Raw genomic sequence first — 24,965 nt, 5'->3', positions numbered from 1 at the left:
GTGAGGTTTTTACTGAATATAGAGAGTGGATAGAGGTAGGATAGACACTCAACAATACACTGTCCGCTTTCCAGAGGGATGGTCGGTGTTCACTTCCACGGTTCGGTGCACAACGGGTATTCCTCATACGGTCCAGGGCGCGGGCAGGAGCAGGGTAGTCGTACAGGCAGGGGTCGGGAGCCGGGCGGGTAGTCAGACGTTCCAGGGTGATCAAGGGGTAAGGCAGTTGTCTCCAATGGGTTTGCTTTTTCTCCGTCTCCTTCCACTCCTACTCTCTCCTAGTTTCCTGTGTCCGGGGCCCTTTTATAGTCCCCTCCTCCTCCTCTGATAGGGTGTGGTCGCTCCCTCGTCTCTCCTCCTCAGGTGTTGCTTGTTGGGCTGATGGTGGTTTGGCGCTCTTTTCCACTCCCTGACATGGGGGCTCCGCCTCCATGTCAGGCAATATCGTCCCTCTACCACTTCTCCTCTGAGGTTGCCCCTCCGGCTGCCACACAACACACAAGATCAGACAGAGAAGGGAGAGGGGCCCGTTTAAAATAGCACTCCACAGACACTCTTCTGAAGATTACTTCAGCAGCAAAAAAATACAGAGCGTAAAAGTAGGAACATTACTGTAGACATTTTCTACATGTTTGGCTTTTACCACCCAAAAGGTACATGTGGTGAGAGTGGATGTTGTTGTGTTGTTTATTACAGCCAAAAGGAAACAGAAGCTCTTGTTAAAAATGAAAAAATAAAAATAAAAACACGGGTGAAACTGTCATCTAACACCCTTCATGCACTGCAAACAGACAGGTCGGAGCCTTAAACGCTTCATCTACTCTCTGGTATCCCAGTCCAATTACAACTCGTCCCACCAAGCCCCTTTTTTTCCCACACTCTCACGGGCTGTCAGATTCTGATATGGAAGGGCATTGCAATATTGAAGGTCGGTCAGTCTGCGCACTTAACCTCATTTCCCATCACTCTGCTCTGCTTCTCCCAGAAGAGCCTTTTGATTGGTGTCCATTTGAAAAGCGGGCTTTGGGTTTGACGGGAGGGGTACGGAGGCTAGGGGGTGATCGGAGCAGCCTCGGCGTACGGCCTGAGAAAGGAGCTTTTTTTGGAGCACGACTCCTGACTGCAGTCAGTTATAATGGTTTTCAATTAACCAAGGGAAAAGACTGAGTACTAATCTGTGCTAGCACAGGAGAACCAGCCATGCAATATTCATGTACACAAACTAGTGAAAGCCCAGATTAGCCTACATATTTACATGGGGTTGGCGCTGTGTCTCCACACATTAAGGAGTCTGTTACCAAGCGGAGAGAAAGTGAAAGAAGAAAAGGGGATGATGGTACATTGGGAAATGTAATCAGACAGAAAAGAGATAGTGAGGAGTAGAAAGGAGCTCAAGAGAGAACGTAATCAAGGAGAGAAAAAAATGAGGTCAACGGGACACTGGGAAGACCTTGAAGGAAAAGGAAATGGGATCAGGAGATAAAGATGTGAGGAAAAGAAAGAGGAGGTGCGACTCCTCAAAAGAGATTAAGAATCATCTGCATTTTGCCTTTTCATCCGCTTTCGCCGTAATCATCTCTCTAAAGGCAGACACCAGCCCCCACTCTCTAAAATGACACCAACCTGAATGAGTGATCTTGACAAATTGGACTGCTTGAGAAAAGAGGGTGCCCCTTTGACTGAGGAGAGGAGCAGCAGACGGTGGGAAGTCGACGGCAGGACAAAGATATAACTGTAATTGGCTGCTGTACTCTACTTCCTTCCCCTAATCTCTTACCATGGCGAGTGGCCGACCAGGGAAAATGGGACAGCGAGCACGAACAGATTGCCTCAGCAGCAAAAATGCTCCGCAAACCACATATTTCAATAATGTCTCAAATGTTATGTACATGCATCGGAACAATATGGGAAAATCATCCCGAATCCTTAGTGGGTCACGGAAGACTTAAAAGACTTCAAAGCTGGATTAATGTGTGACTGGACATACCAATTCCACACTGGGTAACTTCTTACCAAGCATTAACATTGTATGTCCAACAAGAGGCTAATCGTGGGTTTAGTTTGAAAATATCCTTTGACCTTTTGTGGAGGTCTCAGAATTAATTTTATGCTCCACAGATATCTAATTTTATGCTTTTATGGACTTACACATTTGCAGAATAATGGAAATGTCCTGTTATTTTTCTTCACTAAGACAAGCACTGAGCCTGGTGTGCTGCTTCGGTTTTATTTCATGACCAGTGTATCGGATGTGTGTGTACATACGCTGATGAGCTTACACTGCAATAGAAAGGACCAACGTTCTGGCTGATTCGAGAAAAACTCTGGTTCTTTTGTTTCAAGGACCCAGGGATACTAATGAATTCACAGTTCTACCAATGTGCTGGGCTAGCAGCTTCTCCCCCTCACTCTTCTCTACCTGCTTCAATTTTCGGAAAATGAAATGTGAGAAATGGGACAATTTACAGCTAAAGGCTGTTTCTTCTTAAGAGGCACCGACATAAAGATGGAGTACAGAGGATATGCAGAGGTAGATGGGGAGAGATGAGGGGTTTGAATTTAGACAAAGAGAAAAACGGAAGAGAAAGATGTGAGACAGGAAAGCAAGACGTTGGCATTAATACGAGTGTCATCTGAGGGATAGACAGAACTGCTTGAATTGCATTTTGGGCCTTTAACTTCTCTTGTATAAAGAAACTGGAGACGAAGAGCAGCTCTTGATATTTCCAATCAGCTACCATGACAAGAGCTGCTCAGATATTCAACAAGCAGAAACAAAAGAGGATGTCAGCATGAAGTAGTTCGCAACACTCGGAGAAGTTTGAAAGATATAAAGACGTTCGGAAGAAGCAGGCAGAACAAAGGCGGTGGAAGTGAGGACGACAGAAACGAATGCGATAGGTCCGCCTATTCCTCATCATGTCTGGGGTCCACACCACACTGCAGCTGAAATACTCTGTAGCCCACCATTCACCAGGGTAGTGCCATAGCACTGTTACAATATCTAATCCTAAATGATCTCGTTGCAATTAATGTTCAAGTAGTCATGTGTGTGAATCGGTGGCTACAGACTGCAACAGAACATGTGGAGGCGTTAGCCGTCTGCGTTTTTATTCTCAATTAATTAAATGGTGAGACGCTGACAGGATCTTTGACAGACATGGTGTCAGTTTCACGCCGCTCGGTGGAATAAACGAAGCACAGACGGAGACAAAGCTTTCTGATTGCTCTGACATCACATCTGTTAACTCCTCAGCACAGCTTTGAGAGGATGAGGCCAGGAGGTGAAGGAGGAGGTGGGGGCTGGGGGGAGTATCATTTCTTGCCTGTATCCCCCCCCTCCCTTCCTCTTGGGACCGGTTACGGTTTCATTTGATAGGAATTGGAAAAACACCGTCTGTAATTAGATTACAAATAGATAGATGAAATGAGAAAAACGTCTTAGGTAATTAACTCAAACCATATTGTAATCAGGTTTCATAACTCCCCCCCCTCTTAGCAACCTCCGATCTGAATCCTCTCACAAACCCCCCCAGGACTCTCCATTGCACAAGCCAAGAAGAGACGAGCACTCAAACAAGATCATTTGACGCTAATTTACCAAACAGGGAAGCACTCAAAGACGCTCTTTGATTGAGACAACTAAGCATGTGCATCAATAGCTGATGAGAAAAACGGAAGTAACAGAATGCGCACTGAATGAAAAGGTAGAAAAAACGTCTTTCTGTGTCATGTTGTTTAGTGTACGTCTCCCGTTATGAGCAGTTCCCATGCAAGGGTGACAGTTCCCGTCATCGCAGGAAACAAGGGCAGGGAATAAAATGAGTCTCTCTTTATGGGAATGAGGACAAGTGGCTGTGATAACAGTCAAAGAGGTGTCTCAGAAGGAGTGTCGCCCGCCACATTCACATCTACATTATCTGTCAACCTGCCAGTCCATCTGTCTGTTTGCCAAACGGCGCTCAGAAGACTGACAAACTCCATTTACAAAGGAATCACGCGTCTCACGCACTGTGCAATGAGGGAATAGTGGCACGCTGATAAGCAATGTTGCCTTTGTTCAACATTTTTCATCAGTTTCTAATTGTTACTCCTGTAGTAGAACTAAAGAATTCCAAAGTATTTCATCAAAGCTGTCTCGCCGCGCAGTCATCAGGATTGACAGCTCAATGACGAAGCCATTACATTTGTCTCTCACTTTGATTACAAATCCATTTCAAATGTCAAGTAAATTTTTGTTTTCCCAGAACAAAACACAGACTCAGCTGAAACAAGAAGAGCAAAAAAAAACACCATTATTCTATAACCGGGCCTCTTCCGTTTGTGACAACATTATTTCTTGATAAACAAAGTCATTGTGCGTCTTACAGGGCCGGGCGATGAAACAAGCTTGAAAATGTTCAGATCAAATCTTCCACAATAACACGGATACATTTATGAGACTCATTTTTGATATTACATATTTTGTTATTTTTACCGGTTGCCGTGCAGGTCTCCAGCTGACGGACCCGACGCTGAGGTGCGCTCGCGACGTGGAGGTGCAGAAGTTCCCTGGCAATCGATGTGATGGTAATCACTGCAGTTAACATATTCATGATTTAATCTAAGTTATTCAGTGTTCCATGTAAAGCTATGTTGGTTCTGTTGAATGTTTGTCAACAATTTCATTGACATTTCATATATTATAAACCATAATTAACCTTCTTTAGGGTTCTGTCCAATGGAGCATAATCTTAAAACTGTAAATTGAGAATGTATCACTATTGTTAAACATAAAAACATATCGCAAAAACCTTGCATCTAAGCAGATATTTCTATTGATTAAATGTGATATATACACGATTGGGAACATTGCTATTGCCTCTCAACGGCTCTCAACACGTCAACAACTGAGTTCAGTACAAACTATGAAAACGTACCGATGGAGCCAACAGTCTTTACCTGAGGGGGAAGCGGAGGGTTGGTGCTACTAACGGTTGTGTCAACATTTTGATTCGAAGTGGAAAATTGATCGAAATAAGCTTTTGAATTCAACCTTGGAAGTCAAAAGAATGATCTGTGAGTCTCCCAGTGTGTTTTTTTCCTCAACTCTGCCAACTTGCATGCTTCCAATGGGGAAAAAACAACCCTTGAAAGACAACACACCGGAGCTTACCGGGAGCCTGGACACCACGGCTGCTGCCGGAGTCAGAGATGACCAAGAGACCACAGAACTGGAAAGTTCTCCCTCTTCCCTGAAGTCACCAGTGTGGCAACATTTCATCTTTCCTGTGAGTTACGCAGAGAACGAACGCCTCAATGGGAGAAAAACGACAGTTTGTAGGCTGTGGTAGATTTAGAGACTGCAGCAACCAGTGGATGGCTTTTTACGATAAAGCATGTGGGCACCGACAGGGTGCATTCAGGTGCATCTCTGCTCAGGTAGATATTACTCCACCATATATTTAAATAGCAAATAGTTGTTTGCGTATATTGCAAATTTAAGGCCTTGAACCATGTAATTTCATCAAATGCTGATTCACAGCAACAGGCACAAACCAACTTATTAAATTTGATTTCTAACATAGTGCCAAAGAGACACACTTGAAAACACCAGCTGGCACCCGGCATTGTCAACAGATTTGCAGCGAACAGAATTTTACCAGATCAGAATTGTTCCTTTGGGACCAAGAGCACGTTGGCACATGGACTGCTTTAATTTCTAAACACCTGCTAACTCTCTACTTAGACCACAACATACAACCAGTAGAGAGCTTTTCCCACCCTCCAACAAACAATCCTGGTCTGCCATTTCACTGAGAGTGGTACCACAGCCAACCGGTCTCCCCTGGGTGTACCCATGTATGTGTGTGTGTGTGTGTGTGTGTGTGTGAATCAGAAGAGCCACCATCGCAGCAGCCTGCACCTGCTCTGCCTGAGGCCCTCCTCTGTTAGCTAGAAGCTGCAGCACAATGCAGAGATGGGGGGGGGGGGGTGAGGGGATGGAGTGTCAGAAAGCTGAGGGAAATAGATCTTCTGGTATAAATGTCAACAGCCTATATTGCATTTGAGGACCTAATATGTATTCATATATGAGTATATGAGTTTTAAGCTCATAGCGGTTCAGCTTGTGTGCACGGCAACGCAACAAATAATACAGCGTCCGAGTTGTCTGGAAGAAAATAAAAGCTCAATGCTTTCCAGGTACAAAGTTTGTGTGCAAGTTCAGCAGTGCAGCCTAAAGGGGTCCTGCTGAAGGCAGCTGAGCCTGTTTGAAGGCTTCGGCTGCTGGTCAGAGCCCGATAGACACATGCAGTCGTGCTCACTGACAGACTCGGGCATGGATAATTTCACATGTCCAAATGCCAGCCGGCATGGCTGTGTTACAACAATGTCCCCAGGGCACTGTTGTAAAACTGTGCACTACCCAGCAGCAACAAACGAGAAGCATTCCGTGTCTGTACAGTATAATATATCCATTCATTATACCACAAGGCTCAGCAGTTTGAGTCAGCACCTCAGCACCTGAGCTGTACCGTAGCTTTATCCAGACCTAATGGGGCAGCTGAACTATACTATTCTGACAAAGATACTACTGCAGCATTATGCCTGGAAAGTAGTACATCAGTTGCAGCCTTCTCTGCAACTGAAAAACACAACGTTGTTCAGGAAGACGCAGAGGAGGAGGCTAACACATACTCCTAAATGTAAATGTGGAGGGTAATTTCACACCTGAAGCGTTACACCAACTGTTGTGTGCCAAATTTCGGTCTTTTGTTCCAGTGAGTGATTATGTATCTTTTTTTTTACAGCCCTCATTCAAGCAGCTGGACCGATGAATATACCAGTTTTTGCAGCAGAGGACAGTAGCATTCACAGCACTATACATGTTCAGCGTAATTTCATCATGCAGAACACCCAGACAGGTGGCGAAGGCGGCAAACACATTTTACATGGCTATAAAAAGGCAGGCATTACTTCAAATAATGTAATACCACACCATAGACGTTGTGTAGCGTCTGGCCGGCCCCTGAAGGAGTGTTCAGCCCCGTACAGTATATTTAAACAGTTAAGAAGCCGCTGATGCTTGAGATTTCACAGTGGTAACTGGAGCACTCGCTAGACTGCTGAACAATACATGCTCTAATGTGGCCTCTGACCCCAGTCACAGGAATATAGATCAGGAGCTAGGGGCTGGAGGCTGCAAGAAGGAAGGAAAGGGTAGAGTATTTTAGTAGCCCATCTCTGATGGATGATAATGTTGTGCAGTTGTCATAAATCATGTCCTATCTGACGCAAGGATATCGCTCACTTGTCGAGCCAAACATTTTCCAAGAGACAAAAAGAGGGCATTTCAAAAACGCACAAACACACACACACACACACACACATACATGCGACAAACAACATGAGACACATGAGACAAACAAGTTGACACATATGTTCACGGACAGACAAAGAAATCTTTTTTCCGACACAGCTCATTTAAAGGAAGGTGGCAATGCAACTTGCTGGAGCCAGAGGGGCGCGGTACCCATTAAGGTGTAAGTCACATCCACACATCTAGTCTGCAGAGAGTGGCAGAAACAAACAACCCAAACACTTTCAGGTTTAAGACGCACACAACCGCAGGAACACGCACAACAGGAGGTAACATGGTAGGGATGCACACAGAGGGGGCAGAGAGCAGCCACAGTGAGGGGGCAACGACAGCATTATACCGTACATAGCTATGGCTCTATTAGACTGTAACAGAACCCCTAGCTAAATATATACTCTATGAGGCATGAGATCATTTGCAACAGGGAAGCATGGGGGGGTTGACCATGGAGGATTGTTCTATCGTCCTCATTACTGAATTTGTCCCAGTGTGCCTGTCAGTCACCACCTGTCTGTCTGCCTTGTTAAGGGCGCTGGAATCATGCATCTCCCTTAGGAGACAAGCCCACGGAGTGTAAGGAAGAGCTCCTTGCCCACATATCTTAGCGACTATAAACATATGCCTGACATAAGTATCCCAATATAAGCCTCGTATAAATAAATCCAAACTTACGAGAGGGAACAGCAGCTAAACCCGGCCCTGAGAGACGGAGGGGGAAAGGGCTCAGCGGGTCGTGCTCGGCATCATTTCTCTTTCCTTCCTGCAGGATTTTACAGCCAGCAGTAAAAAAAGAAAAAAGAAAACTCTCGAAGCTACCCCCTCACCACATTCAGCATGGCAGGACAAGTAAGGAGAGGCAGGGACAGGTAGACCAGAGCGACGGTGAGGGGAACTAAAACAATCTGCTTTGGGCTTGGTTGTTTCTGTGACCCCTGGAGAAACACTCTGCTGAGGCGGTTTGTGTGTGTGTGTGTGTGTGTGTGTGTCTGCTACTCCGTTCGACTGCAAAAACATTGCACAGCACCTAGTGCTTTTCTGAAGGGGACGGAGAGGCTCGACTAATCTCGTTTGATTCTCTCTTGCACTGTGCCATTTATACAAGTGGGCAGTGGTCATGACGATTCAAGGGTTAATTGACATCAATAATATACTCGAGGCCTAGATACTGACCACTCAAGTGCCAGACCAGGCCGTCAATCCAAGGAATGGAATGTCCAGTCCTGGCTACATGAAGGCTCCAGCTAAGCCACGGACACACTCCTGGAAAATTGAGCCTTCAAAGAAAGGCTTATGAATCCCATCTCTGACAATAGAAGGGATGGAATTAGTGGGATTTAGGGGCGTCAGCATGAGGCAGGGTGGTATTAGTGGTGCTCTTCACACATTTCTATCCAGGCTGGATCACAGGCCCTCTTTGGAACACACTGGCAGCAAACGTCTGTCACAACATACAGCACTGCGTTGGATGGAGACAGCTGCAGGGCCTGAAGACTAAGCGGATACTATGCCCGGCCCACTGGAACCAGCCCAGTGTAGAGTTATAAAGGAATGTGGGAACTGAGGTTTTGGCAGCTGTACTCTGATGAATGTTGTGAAACAGAGGAAAGTATGCATGTTTTTCAGGCCACATATTGAAGGGATGCGTCTCGAGTGCCATTGACAGCCCTTATTCAAAACGTATTTCAGCCAGCTTATGTCGGAAACACTGGCTCTCAGTATTTGCAAGACTGAGTACATAATACAGAAGCTTAACCAATGAAAAGAATGAAAAGAATAGAGCTTAAGTCCTGCAGAGGACTGTTCCACCTCATAGAACAAGGAAATGTGTTCCTATTGATGTGGTCCATCAAGTCAGGTCCGCTTTATTCCCTGTGGAGGCGCCCAGAGGCAGGCACCTCCTGAGCCCTGAGAGCAGCTGACCGCACCCCTGGAACAATGACCTCAATAAACTCGAACACAGCTCCATTTGCTCGAACAGAAGCACTGGGGGGTAAAGGAAAGCTGTAGCAAATCAGAAATGGGTGCTCTGAGGCTTGGAGGAAATCATTACAAATGGACATAAATCAATCTTTGCATTTACCTCTTGCTACCCAAAAATCCATCTCCACACTCACAGTGACATGTGCAGGTCCCAGGAATGAGGATTGATGAGAGCAGGATGGCCCAGTCACCATTGTTTCTCCTGTTGTATTTTGACAGTGGACTCCCAAGAGTCTTATGGGGCATATACCTGCAGCTTGTGCGGCCTGCAGGCCACTGCGTCACATTAACACTAAGAAAAGGCCTTGCATTCCACGAAGCTCTTCCTTCTGTCCTCCATCTCTGTCCAGCGCTCCCAATGGGAGGGGGTGGACTGGGATTAACAGAGCGAGTACAGCACATCAATTTCCGCTGTATTGCTGAGTCGCTGTTCCCCACGCAACCCCCTCCTTTACCTGAACCGATCCCCCCGCCCCCACTGCTATCGTTTCACGCCCCAGGAGGATAGGCCAGGGGGCTGGCCACGCAGCCGCATCCCGTTCCATTCGGCACGCTGGGCCGTAAATACTGCGCAGCATCAGGAACAGCAGGTAATATCACCCCCTATCATTAATTATCTCTGCTGCCTCACTCTAGGGCCCCTCACTCCTAAACTCCAAATCTCCTGCACCATCTTATTCTCTAGTCTCCAACCCTTTCCCATTTTCTCAAATTCCAACCATCTCAAATTCTATCAATGTCTACGGCTCTACAGCAAATCTTCTCAATATCCACCAATTTATCTCCTTATTTCCTACAATCCTACAATCTAGTCATCATTCATTTGTTCCCTGATGCATCTCAATCTGTGTCCAGCACTCAGCCTCTCCCAAGTGATTCCTTCCCCCACTGACAGCCTCACCCCCCGCTTTCTTCTCTACTCAGATGTGTCTTCTTGCGCTTCTCTTCACATTCTGATGGGTTTTCCCCTGCTGTAAATGTATTCCAAAACTGCCGGGCTGCTGCCAGCCAGGAGACGTCACAGGGACTGATGGAGCGCTGGAGGGAGAGATAGCCCTTTTCCCCCCACCGGAGAGCTCATAAATAATACCGAATCAAAGAGGAAAAGCAGCATGAGCAACTCCCCAAAGTGAAAAGCCAATGAACATGGTCAGGGATGTAAGAGTGCGCCTGCTGATGGTAAAAGTCCAAGCTTCCCGTGGGCATAGCCACAGAAACACGAGCAGGGCATCCTGTCGCTCTCAGGTGAGAAGACCTAATGTCAACTGTCGCACAGGAACATCTGGCACAACCACAAAAACAAAACAGTCGCTTCCTTGTGACTTGGTCACACTGCCACACGGCATAATGTCAACTGTAGATGCACTGCCTGGCTGTGTAATACGAGACCACCCATCATATGAAGAGGTTGTGAGCAATTCTGCTCAAGAAAACATTGCTGACGATGAATTAAAAAAACACATCTGGCAGCAAAAAATAAAAAGGAGCATGGAATGTTTTTCAGCTGTTGCAAAAGAAATTTATGGACAAGGAAAAAACAGTCAAACTCAATGTCCCATACAGACAGGTATAAGTCAAACACATAATTAATATCCAAACCACTTTGGACTTGTGTGCCCACTTGAAAGCACCCGGTGTCTTAAAAACCAATCCCAAAGGTTCTTTATTCTCTAAATGTAAACTGGTGGCTTTCATTGCTTTCAGTGCACTTCAGGCACGCTGCCATCTCTTACCTGACTCGATGAGTTAGCGTTCCCTCAGGATAGGTGCTAGCCACATTACCTTCCTCTAATGCAACCCGACCACAGACGACCGCAGCGGCAGCGGCTGCACACCCACCCTACCCCGCTCGTGCTGTCAGCCATGTTAGCATTCCTCAGCCTCACAAACACAAAACAGTGTCTCTTTACTTTAAAAGGAGAACGGCTTCATGTGCATTGTTGCACTTGGCCTTCAAAAAAGCTCACTCTTCAGAAAACATTGATTATCGCAGGCCAGACAGACCGTCGAATCTAACCTTTATCACAGAGCTATGGCAGCCTTTAGTCATGTCTCCACATTTGAACATTGTGTAATAGACACACTCTCTGAATCGACTCAGGTGGTCAGAGCAACTCCACCAAAATCACAGTATAAAAAAAGTTAATCACACAAATCCCCTGATGAAAATAAGATCTTTCTCTCTCCAGAACGATAAGCTATCTAGCGGCAACCTGATAGGAACGGCTGCTCTCTTCTCTCCAACATCACAGATGTGGTATTGTGACTCATTAGTGTAATCCATTAGGACGATGCGGACGGGACACTCAGCCTGAATCAATTTGATGCTCCTACACTTTCTATTGATTCCCATCAAACAAGTGGAGTGAAGAGACCAATTGAAAAGCAGATCAACAAGAAGCCAGCACTTTTAAAAGAGAGCGTTGTATTCTACAGAAATCACTTGCTTTGCCATGTGCAGCACAATAGCTGTTTTTATTCCAGTGCCCTGGCTGCTACGTTCAATATCTAAGTCGGAGGACATCACTGGCAATAAACCAGAGGCCAGGGTGAAGGGATAATGCCACACACACACACACACACACACACACACACACACACACACACAAAAAAAAACACTTTGTGTTCATATGTATGCATCTAGCATCCAACAGGTTAATTAATCAGCATCACACAAAACTGAGTTACCATTTCCCTTCTTGATGAGCGTGCTCTGGTGTACTTTAGGAAAACAGATCTTTGATGAAAAGAGAATCTACACATGAAGGGCAGTGTTGCTTTTAGGATTCTTTAAGCTTGAGCAGATATCACTGCAGTGTGGCGGGAACAAATTCCCGCAGTGAGGAGAGGCTTTTAGTCCTCACGGGGGGGTCTCATGGATGCTTCTGGCAGATACACTGCACAGCTGTAGAAATCATTAGGGCATGCTCACAGCGTGTATTTTCTCTGTTGATGATTCAACATCAAAAAGCTCGGTTTTGGATTGCTTACTTTCATCTCGTCTTTCAGGATGAGGTCATCCACATTAATGACACAAAAAATGATTTAAGCAAAGACATGGCGAGTTACTCGGATCATACACACGGAAGTAGGTTTCAGCTCCCTCCAGTGCCAGTAGTCGTGGTTCTACTACTTCTGGTACTGGTAACCAGTGAGCTGTTTCATGGGAGGTTATAAAGACACATCATCATCATCATCATCATGTCTCAGCTGAGAAGGCAGAAATATCAGGGTCGAAAGGAAAAACAATCCGGCACATTTTTTAAGCTGCTATATAACAAAGTCTGTCGGGAGAAGTTTCGAATGATGCAAAACAGTTGATGGAGGAAAGATTCTTTAATTGTTCTTTCTTTTCACACCAGTGTAAAGCCCACTTCTGCAAAGGAAGGCTGCTTCTTGTAAGACAAGTGCCCCCTGCTGGTAAAAATCCAAACCATAGACATCTTAGTGCAACCATTTTTTTTTTACAGACCCCAGATGATTTTCAGATATTTTCCATGTTGTAATACTCCAAGGCTACCAAAAATGGGGCAATAAGAGAATGCAATATGAATTTGTCTAAGAAAATGTCTCCTCGTGGAAACAAGAAAGCAATACAGACGTTTTATTCCTCTGAACCCTCTCAGATGTAGAGAGGTGTCAGTTCATTCTGAAACGTTTAGGTGCAAATCTTGCTGAGGTGCAATGTTCCACCGTCTATATTCAAATGTCAAAATATTGTTTTCTATTCCCGAGCCACAACTCCAGATATTCACTACAGGATAGATGAATCACGAACGTCTTGTCTGGATTAGTCCAGAATAAAAGAGTGTCTGTTGTTGTTAAGAGGTGCAGAACAAACAAAACACAGATCAGAGCATAACAGCTGAGTACTGTCTCTCTTAAATCATTTACACGGAGTGGGAGGGACAATGTAAACTTGCTTTTCTATTATAAAGTATTCTTTGGGTACAGTTCAGCTGATCAGGTTAGTAATGTCTACAGGTCCTTTCCTTTATAGTAAAGGATTAGAAAGAGCAGCAGTCTGTGACCGAGCCCAATCTTTCCAACTTGTGCTCCAGAGAAATAACGTTATTTATCGCCATAATTGGAAGACAATATTAGCTTGACTCACCTTCTTCCGGGGCTGCCATTTCATCATATTTGTAAACCAAAATGGAACAGCATTAAGATATTATATGAGAATGGAATGTAGAGTCAAAGAAATCCAGAGGCCAAGTCATGCTGCCTCCCGACTTCCCTCAATTTTGCAGCAGATTTTCTCCAAGAAGCGATGCATGGTGTTGTGCGAGTCTCAGCTTTGCGGCATTTGTGAGAGGAGACAGCACAGTCAACACAAATCATACGCGGGTTAAATCCATAGTTGGGCTTGGAGAATAAATCAGAGACACATGGTGTCGACTGACAATGTTTTTTTTGGGGGGGGGGGGGGGGGGGAAGGTTCTTGTGCGTAAATCCAAAGTATGAGTCCGTTACGAACGCACTCCTTCCTCACTCGGCACGCAGGATCGGCGCCTCCAGGACCAATCCGGGGCTGTGCGTTAGGAAACAATTGTTCTTCAACTTTTTTCAAGACGAAGTCGTCCTTGTAAGTGGGCTACACCATTAGTCCAGCGTGCCACGGGGAGACAATGTCCAATCTGTTCTCGTCGATCCAGAGGAAACGACAGGAAGACGGAATGTGTGCCGAAAAGCAGTAATATTAATCACAGTGGTCGAATCCCGTTTTCCAGCGGTCGAAAACGCACTTTTGGAAGTATTTGTTGAGAAACAGTCCAACGGAGCCCGGCGGAGACAGCGCGACAAGCGGGGAGCTTACTTTCAGGGGGAGGAGGTTACAAGCACCAAAAAAAAAAAATCCCTGGAATTTCAGCGAGGAGCTGGAAGGATATCCTGATTCCAGCAACAAACTGGACCACAGCTATCAGATGACTTCCTTCCCTGCGCTCCTCCAGCTTTGCCGTTACCAGGTCTGGAGCGCTGGAGCCGAGCAGGCAGAAGGCAGCAGGGTCATAGCGCCTCCGAATAGTGCGTTTTACAGTTACGCGCTGCGCTGACGCTGCCGTCCAGACAGGAGGCAGCCTGTGGTTTTGGTGTGTTGCTCAAGGACACATTTCCAGGTACTGAACCTCTGACAGTCTCTCCAGCCACAATGCTACCCTGCTGTGGCAGTCCAGTGCGCTGTGTATACACGGCACTGCCCTATGGTTTGGGGAACGTCCTCGCGTGTGGTCAAAACAAAATTTGGTCACAAATAAAAAGTTGTCAGTGTGCTTGACATATAACTGTGTTTTTAACAGAATTTATATTACCACAACGCGTTGTTTAGCAGGACCTACAATAAAGCCATCCCAAGGCTGTTGAAACATCATGAAACCTTAACTAACAGCCCATATTTCCATCCATTACATTGCAAACATGTCCGACACAAAACAAAAGGGGACGAGGTGCATCTGCTCAGCAGGTTTACATAAACCCTGCAATGCACAAGCTCATCGCAGTTTAAACTTGTGTTAATGAGCTAATGGGATTCAAATAACATCACACTCCACTAACTTGCTGTCTTGAGCTCTATCAGTACAGAGGCTGCCCTCTTTGATTGTTTTTGTGGGAATGGTAGATTGAGTTCTTGAATAAAAGACACGATTCATAAAAGACTGAACACCTTGGAGAAAACTAAAGCCCTGTTTGTGTGCACTTTCCCCGTTTCCTCCTTCTGAGAGCAGCTGTCACATATCGTATACTGTGCAATATTTTACCGCACACGGCCATCAGAGGCCTAAGATTGCCACCGATTTTTGTTTGGCATTAATTGGCCGGAGCCTTTCCAGGCTTAAAAACAGACTTTTTATTGTGAAATGTGGAAGTGGGCTGAATCATTTGAAACAGGCAACATGGTTATTCCAGAATCCTCTCACCAATCACTGCCACAGTCAGATAATGAAAACAGCCAACGACACTTACAACAGATCCAATGGTGCTGAACCCAGACCCACTGAATGTGTGACAGCATCAATGCAGTAAATACATTATTGTCTATTCAAGAGGAATTATTTCAAAGTAAGAGAAAGGTGCGTCAAAGAAATAGTCGATATTGAAACGAGGTGAAATCCGTTTTAACAACGAGTGTGGGATTTAATTTGGTTTAGGTAATGGACTCTATGGAGCTGTGAGCTGGTCAATAAGGTGCTGTCTCTTCAGGGTCAGCTGGGTTGCAGTGCACAGAAGGGTCACTCAGATAACAAAAGATGAGTATAGGAGGGGGACAATCTGGCATATGGCCTTATGGACAAACTCCTGCTGTGCACAGGGAGTCTATGAGACACGGTGTGTCCACATGGGTGAACAGGAACAAAATGCTTGACACTACATCTATAGCCACAGCTGGCATCAAAGCAGAATAGTACTCTGGTCAAGCTCTGTGATCAAAGCACACATTTAGAGTCAAAGAGGAGTTCTTTGTGTGCTTATGTGTTACAGTATCTATATATCTTTTTGTAAATAGATTACATTGCCTCACCTTTAGTCCTGCATGACAGCGACGGACTCCTACATCCTAAGATACTGATATTTATGTTCTCTTTGAACCACACGCTCACAGAGTGAAGTCCCACCATCTAAAACAGGTTTACACAAGCGATTGTTTCATAAAAGGCACGTTTGATGATCAATCAAAAGCCACTTCAGCGTGCTGTTCAGCAACAGTCTGTTCGTAGGGAAGCCTGTCATCTGGCATCTCCATACAGAAGCAGGCTCCCTGTGCGTGCCTCTGCTTTCCCAATCAGAGCCGCACAGGAAATCAGACTCCAGCCTTCAGAGGGAAACAAAAACCCCCTCTTTCATTTTCCACCACTTGGAGTCGTTTAAAAGTTTGCACTTCCTTTTCGTGTTCTTGCCAATCATGCCCTCAAAAATGTCTCCACTGCATGTTGTGATCAGGGGCTGGTTTCATAAAGATGGGTTGGAGTGGTTTAAAGAGGTACGTTTTGCTCTGAATCAGACAGCTCTGAAATAAAGAGTGACTCATGTTAGTCAGCTGTAAAAAGCTCATCAACGAAGTGCTGTTTCCAACTGTCTTACAACTGACAAAAATAGCAAAACATGACTTACTTTGTGGTTTGCTAACAATACTCTGTGCTGAGCAATGTGAAGGGAAATAGTTTTAAGAGGTACCAGCAACCCTTTAGAAATTGTTATTGCTTGTTAATTGGATCCCCCATTAGCGGCCGCCAAGGCGTAACCGTCCCGGGGTCCACAGAGGACAAAACACAACAGATACAAAACATGACCTAAAACAAACAGTTCAAACAGTACACTCAGAATAGTTCAAAGAGCACAGTCAGATCCAAAGTACAGTCAGAGACGAGTATATTATCAGAACTGACCAAATACATTATGCAGCCATAACGTCTTCAAAGAAGGATCAAGAGTCTACAAAGGCAATGGAGTCACATGATCAGCCTTAGGTGAGCCTTTCAGTGTTTTTTTTACATGACAGTTTGTTACCTGTAAGGTAGTGAGTTAGAAAAAACTACAGCAGCAACTCTTCACTTCTTTAAAATGTTAGGAACACTACAGTTAATCAGCAGTAACTGTAGTTTGGAGCACCAGTTTGGAAAACTATACACGAAAGTTTCATCTTATTTTAATCAAATGTATATATTTCTTCACTTCAATTGATTATTATCATCAGTACCATGGTGTATTTGGGCTATTGTTGGTTAAATATTACTTCTCCTCTTTTGCTCTCCACCTGACCTGCATTTCACCAAAGCCTGCTGAAACATGATTGGTCAACACTACTCGGACTACAAACGGAATGGGACACCAAAATCTTGCCCCGTAGCCTTCAGCTGCTTCATAGAAGTTACTTCCAAACTGGTTGAAAGATACACCATGCAGGCATGTAAGGACTTAAAATATGGCTGTTGCAATGTGAAAACAACTATACTACTTTCTGAAAAAAAGTCAAAATGTAATTCATTTAACTTAAATCATGGGTTTCAGTGCTGGAAAACTGTTGAAGAATATTTTGTAATAATGCGTATCCCCGTTTCTTCTTGTCCTGTTCATTAATTCTGTTCAACTTATAGCTAATAAAACAGCGATGTGGTTTTCTGTTTTTTGTAGCTGTTTTGTCGGGGACAGTAAATGACTTGGCCTACCCAAACTTTCTATTTCGTCTGTCTACAAGCTTATTGTTTTGTCACCATTTGTTGGCAAAAATGGCACAAAATGATTTAAAAGTTTTAGTTTAGGGATGTTTTTAGAAGTTACATTTTTATTTCGTTCTTGTTTTTAATATTTTCTAGGGAACCCCAGAGACCAGCGGGATGCTTTTATCACTTAAAGGGTGGAGTTGGCTCTGGCCACTGTGAATTCTTCACTTTATCACAAAATGTTGCCGGTAAAATGTCATTGTAACCGTTAAATATTTTCACATGGCACATATTTTCTGCTGGAATGAACGTTTAGAAGTTACGGCTCAGTGATCAGTGAAGTTTGATGTCGAACTGAAATCCATCTCCCTGAAACCATCACATGCCAGGATGACTCGGTCGACTTGATTTCTCATTAAACATCAACTAGACCTCACATTGTAAAAAGTGAATCAACCAGGTTGACAGTCAGAAGCTGTTTGGAAAAAATAAAACTGTCAGATCGTACTTTAGAGGCACAATAAGAAGGATTTGTCAGTTGCGGTTTGTAAACACAACATTCAATGTTGTCTCCTCCTTCCCGGCTCAACAAGGTTTTTTTGTTTTTTTCGCCGCCATTTCCATCGCTTCCTCTCTGAGGCTGCTTACTATCTAGCACCCGGTCGCTCCGTTTTTATAGAGTTCGACACCCAGAAATGTCCCGAACACATTAAAACATTTTGTCTTTAAAAAAAAAACCTCAGGCTCGCCCTCTTAAATCAAGACACTGGAGAGTCGCTGCGTGCTATCTGCCCTGTTTGAATAGACAGCGACCTTTTCATTTCAAGGGCTGGAGTTTCAAGGCAATACATTCTCCACAGTAAGAGCACAGACACATGCACCCTAATGTCACATGCACAAACATGCGTACATTGCGATATGCAATCACCTGTAATAATATCCACACATACAATACTGTCCATTCTTCAACACGGCCTCTCTTCTTCCTGTTTGTATGGAAGGTAGCATGCCTATAAAGACAAATTAAGAATTCATTCATAAATAAAAAATATGACAAAAACCATCACCGCAATGCACAATTCATATAGGCAAGGGCCTTTAAAAACAAATCTTTTATATTTCCAGCATGGACATTTATAACAAGAGAATATAATTTACAGTGTTTGACAGATTGCTTCCACTGTAAGACATGGCAGATGAATGAATCTGTTTTGAAATGCTTAACAACATTATAATAATAAAAGCGTTAAACAGCAATGACACCCACCCACTCTGTTGTGCCGTACGTCACCTAAAACAAATAACCCTCATCAGCATTCATTCATTCACCTCTTTTACAGTGCTCTATTCTTGGATGATGGGTCAGAATTTAGCCTGCTGTGGATCATGTGAGATGGGTGTGCACGAGGATGTATATGTACGTGTGTGTGTGTGTGTGTGTGTAAGTACATGCCTGCGTGTGTCTTAGTTGGAGCTTGGTGTTGATGAAGTGTCTGGAGCCTGGGGGGTGGGATAATGAGAGCCTCTAATTAATGAGCCTGTGCATATCTCCAAGTCACAGGGTCCTATCTGCAGAGAACAACTCTACACACACCCATACCCACACCACACACACGCACCTACACACACACACACACCTCAGTGCACCGTAGGGGTCTTTCCCTGCACTGCACAGCATTTTCTCCAGGGAAGCCCAGCTGGGAGTGTGTCACTCTGGCTGCTGTCCCTGATAAGTGTCCTCTAATAGGGATGGATGGGGGGTGAGAGAGGCCTGCTGTGAGAAGGTCACATGCACTGACCACCCAACATGCCTCGAGCAAAGGCTGACATTACGGTCCCTAAAAAACATTCCAAATCTTATTTGTTTGCTGGGTCTCGTCCCCAGGGAGCAGAGTGGACTCACGGCAGAGCAGAGTGAAGGAAAAACACTCACTCACACCTGGGTGAATCAGTCAGGTCAGTGTTCAGCTGGAGACATCACTATGCAGTCAAATAGTGCGATAGTTTGGTCTTGAATAATAAAGGATGTTTTTCTAGAGAGAGAAGAAGACATATTTTTCTTTAATGCCCTTAATTATTAATTCAACATCTGCTGGTCAGCGGGTTACACACTCAGTGATGTGCGCTGCAGGCAGATCACATCACATTCAACATTGAGACCATCTAGAATCCTCATGAAGTCAGGGAAAACATTCACTCGCCAACATAGAGAGCCGAGTTCAATCCTGGAAGTGGTTAGCAAATACGACTGCCATTTCTAGCAGTTGGAAAAGGGGATGGCCATTAAAACAAGTCTGAATGTGTATAAAAGGAGGCAGATGGCGATCTACAGCCTCCCCAATCCAAACAGGCAGGTAGCAGTGGCAAGGACTGCAGTACAGGAGAATTGACCGTATCACATTGGCAAGAAAAAAAGGGAAGAAAACCATGTAAAAAAAATGGCATAATATAGAAGTAAACAACAAAAATTGCAACAGCATAGTTGTATAACAAGAAAGCATCTCTAAACGTTAACAAGTAAATGTGTCCATCACCTCGTTACACTGGGTACACTGCCGATTGTAAGTGGGCACTTTCAATTGTCCGTATATCATCTGTGCTCATTCTTCTTTATTGTGCTGACAGAAAAAATGACTCTGCCTGTTTGAAAGTAAGCTGTTAAAAAAAAGAACAACTTAACAGATGTTGGTGACATTTGGTGGAAAGTGAGACCACAATGCCACTATTTAGCCATTTGTGGAGTGCGTGAGTGGATTCAATACACCCATTTCAACCAATACACCCTCGCTATAGCACTTCATCATGCCCCCAAATGTCTTTCAGTTTTTACCAGATTTGCTGTGACATAATTGAGTGAGCCTGGCAATTAGTAAGAAGTAAAAAGTATCAATGGTACACATAAAGGGGTGATAATAACCGTACGAAAGTGCAAACAAAGCAATCTATAGAGTTTGGCTCGCTGACCGATAATCACGAGACGAAACTGCTGAATCTCATGTGTGGATTGGAGTTAATTCCTAATTTGTGGGTTGAAGGTGTAAACATTGCTTGCATCTACATACAACGACATCCACGCACGCACCCAAACGTTCACAATCATTTGTACTGAGGCATCTGGAGTGGAAATGTTTTTCCTGATGCAACCAAAAGCTCATCAGAGGAAACAAACACCCTTATCCGTCTTCTGTAATGTGCGATAATGGACATTTCTATTGAAAGCTCTTTCTTTTGAGACATTATAGTGTTTAATCAAGGATTCTTCACACAGTGTGATAAAGGCATATGATTATGATCTTTTTATTCTCTTTAAGTCCCATCCCCTAATTTTCTCTTTCTTTATTCTACTCCCAATTACACTAATGAAGAAGGGCTTGTTTATCCCCCAGAATTGCTCAGCAGTAGATTTGTGTGAAGGCATTATGCAAAGAGAAGGACCTTAGATTTATAGATGTGTTTTATAATTCAGTGGTCTTGGACACGGATGAAACAGGCTCCAGCACATTGTTTGAATCAGGCCGGCAGTAAAACAGGCGCTGGGGCTTCAAGTCTGCGGCAGGATCAATAATAACAGTGTTGCCACATACTCCGACGCATGAGACAGAGATCCTGTGTGGTCCTACTCAGTCTCCATACTAAACATAGAGACGGAGCAGGCCATTGTATTCAAATGTGTTTGTGTCTATCTGCTTCCACGAAAACAAAAACATGCGTACGCACACACACACACGCGGATGAAAACACATAAAACCATGCTGTGGTCAGACCCACCCATCTCTAGTCCCTCATTTAGAAAACCCCAAAGCCAAACTCGTACCTCTCTTTTTCAATTACCTTTCTTCCCACCATCGTCACCATGCCAAATATATCTAAATTCTCCCACAGTCTCTCCCCCCCCCCCTTTCTCTCTCATATCAAATGTATCCATGTGTTGCCATCACAAACGCACACCCACACACATGCACACTCAGTCACACGCGCCGCAATCTGGTAATCATAATAAGCACATTAAAACAACGGAGCCACAACTCATGACTGATGATCTCTTGAACAGACTACATTAATAGTGCCAATTGTAACCCCTTCTGAGATCTCCTCTGTAGCTTTTCGTTTGGTTACTGTGGTTGTTAAAATGCAGATTCATAAAAGCTAAGTATGGCTGAGCCAAAGCCAGACCAGATACAGCGGCTTTTACTTCAACAAAATATTTTTTCCTTGAACGATCAGGCTATAACACCTTAATACTTCAGGCTTATTATGCCAATGACAGCTCTGCCTGCCCTTACTAATCTCGCCCTGTGAGAGCGCATCACATGTGAATTAACCCTTTTAAAGTGGAGAGGGAGGATTCAGTGATGACTCCATCCCTTTGCAGAGTAAGAAAGGGAAAAGTATGAACGCAAAAGTTGTGGTATTGAGAATCCTGTAGCATGAAGCCAGCGGGTAGCTGTAGTTTCTGGTCACTGTTGTGAAGGGATTAGGCCAGTCCACTCCTTAAATCACTCTGATTTCAGATCAAAGGGGTTAAAGCAGGATTAGGATGAATCTGCCTTGGTAGAACAGGTGTTAATCCTTTTAAATTAGCCATGTAGGACAGGCAGGCCTCGCTTTCACCTCAACACCTGACTCATGGGTGAGAATACAGAGAGCTCAGTTACAGCAAAGTAGCGCTGTTGTTACCGAACGAGAATTAGTTGTCCTCCCTCACCCTGACTGCTCATCAGAGCAGACCCCGCTCGAACGTATCAGCAAGATGAATTTATTTGCATGCAGCCGGTGTTTTGAGAGTAGCTGAGTCAAACAGCTGTGCTCTCTGCTTCCTATTAGAGTTGCGCAAAGCATACTGCAAAGCATACTTTGTGATTCGGGATATTAATGAGGGGCTCACAGGATATCCTCGGGCAAGGTGCAACGAATACTTCACCAGAGATAAATCAAGCCCGTGTTATTGACACACATCATAGAGGATCAGGAGGCGATGTAGCAGGAGAGGGAAGTCGTAGGGGGGTTTGACTCCGCTCCAAGGACAGAAACACTCCAGTCCTTTCCGATCAGACTCCTCAACACATGCGGCCTCTCAGCCCCACCAGCTTCCTCCCCTGCTGTCAAACCTCCTTGTCATCGGTTTTCGACTCGAATCATCTTCACCCCACTCCAGCTCAGCTTCCTGTCAGCTGAGAGTCTGCAGTGAAACTTTGCAACAGCACAACGGGACGAACTCTACAGCTGTGACCCGTTCGAGCTAAAGCACAAATCCACGAGTGTCGCTTCACCTGTTTGAACGACCAAGACAGCTAATTAGCATTTTTTGACCACGGGGGGGAGGTCACAGTAGTGGTGAAGCCGCCTCCCACAGAGCTCCTGTCTGCTGCCACAGCCACCAGTTTGGCCAGTGGGTTTGCCCCAGTCCCAATCTCCAGTCCCAGGCTAGACCCTGCCATCTGGTTGTCCCGGTAACAGCCGGCCCCTCTCCTCTGTTTGCCTGCTGCAAACAGGAAGACAACCCAAGGAAGGTCAGGCCACACTAGGATGGCCAGGAAGAGAGAGACAGAGCGACAGAGAGAGGGGGCGTTGACAGATAAAGTAATGGATGAGGAAGAAAGTAAGAGAGGGACTGTGAGAGACAGAAAGGACACTGCTACTTAAAGCTGCCACCCTCAGCGTGACTCAATGACTGATTGATCTTCTGCCTTTGCCTCCACCGTGTGTGTGTGTGTGTGTGTGTGTGTGTGTGTGTGTGTGTGTGTGTGTGTGTGTCCTGTATGTGAGCATCTTTGCACGCATGGATACAATCCTGCTTTTCTCAAACAGATCATGACAGCTCACAGCAAGAACAAAAGCTTAATTTACCCACAATTCAGCAGTAATTCGCAGATACACAGCAGGCTTCCAGTATAGATGACCATTTGGAAGGTCATTAGAAATGGGGTTCAAAAAAACAGCCACAGGAGTGGGGTTTTTGTCATGCTACAGCGTGAACATATAGTTACATTGGCATTACTATGACACTGGAAAGAATAGGAATGTGCTTAATCTTGGATCATCCTCGAAATAAGGTTTAAGAAAAAAATGTGAATCATACAGCCCGCTGAGTTTGTTCCGTCCCAGCACGATATCGTTCTCTTCATCTTTAATCCCAGTTCGTGTTGGAGAGCACGAAGCACGCAGAAATAGCATCATTTGGTGCTTGTTTAGAAGTTTGGACGCGGATTCTTAACGTGTGAAACACTGCGCAAAAAGAAGGCTTTCTGGCTTTTTAATTTGCAATAAATATTCTTAATATACGGAATTTTGTCGAACATGTCTTTGCTCTACAAATGAAACATCTCAATAAATGATGACAATGTTAAAGTGTATCATTTCTGTAGCCCAGTATGTCTATATTAATGCAGAAACATGTTTAATTCTTACATTGTGATCAGGGCTGAAAGGTTTAAACTCACAAACACTTGAACTCTGAACCAAGCTTTACATATTTAATTTTAACGGAATTCAATCAGACATTTTTCTGACATTTACTGCATCAAATAATCTGTTTAAAGACACAGAATGTCTACATTTACTTCTTCAAAGTTCCTCTTAAACAACTACTTTACTGTACTTTGTAATCTTACAAAGGAGGTTATTAACTCCTGTTAGTGAACAGGAAATCTAAAAAATAACAATTCGATGAATGCACTTTTGGTGATAAGTCTCTGACACTATTATGTTTTTGTTGCAACTATGCTTGAATAAACAGAGACATAAATTGCTTCCATATCTTATGGGAATATGTTCACGGTCAAATAAATCCCAAAACGGAATAGATATTAATAGTGTAAGCAGAGGTTTCTGCCCTTCCAGTGTCTTCTTCATTGACATGTTGGCCTTCACAGGTCTGACAGCTGAGGAGGAATACTTCCCTGATATTGTCTGGGTAAATGCAAATGTGGGCACAAAGCCACGGTGTTCAGAGAAGCAAACATCAGCATTTCTGTGAGTAGGTCAGTCTCTCTCTGACCCTCGTTCTTTCTCCACTCTCAGTCTCTCCATCTTTGTCTCACAGTCTCCTTCCCCCTCCCCAGTGCCGGCCAGGACTTCTCTGTCCTTCATCCTCATTCTATTTCATGCCTCGTCCTTCTCTCGCTCTGTCCTCATCCATCACCACCCGCACCCTGCGCGGCACACCCTCCTCCCTTCCAGCCTGACCAGAGACAGATACAGCCTTCACTGGGCCTCAGCACTGACACACTCCTCTGTGACTCATCACTTCATCACATCGCAACATCTCTATCCCCAGCCGACTGAAACGCATCGGAAAAAGAGTGGCTTTAATCGGCCATATTTTATTTCGGAACTATGCCATGCCCTTGTGTCAGGGCATTCAATTTAAAAAAATCATTCATACAACTCATAACTAAAAGCTATGCGATATTAAGATGCATGCAGTGATACTTAATGTAACAGTGGCTTGTTTTCTGAATTGATTA

The 24,965-nt window shown here is 44.5% G+C and overlaps 1 protein-coding gene across 1 annotated transcript in view; it reads right to left on the bottom strand.

Moving 5' to 3' along the window:
- The window catches only part of LOC306778060 (tetratricopeptide repeat protein 28-like), a 106,961-nt gene extending 93,244 nt beyond the window's left edge, over nucleotides 1–13,717 (bottom strand). Inside the window, exon 1 of the mRNA XM_079269418.1 lies at nucleotides 13,455–13,717. Within this exon, the coding sequence (XP_079125544.1) occupies nucleotides 13,455–13,481 (27 nt within the window). The 5' untranslated portion in view covers nucleotides 13,482–13,717. The remainder of the gene's footprint in view (nucleotides 1–13,454) is intronic.
- Between the last annotated feature and the right edge of the window lie 11,248 nt (nucleotides 13,718–24,965).

The sequence above is a fragment of the Melanostigma gelatinosum genome (genome assembly GCF_949748355.1).
Source record: "Melanostigma gelatinosum genome assembly, chromosome: 6".
Classification (NCBI taxonomy): Eukaryota; Metazoa; Chordata; class Actinopteri; order Perciformes; family Zoarcidae; genus Melanostigma; species Melanostigma gelatinosum.
This window is presented reverse-complemented; position numbering and strand designations above follow the sequence as displayed.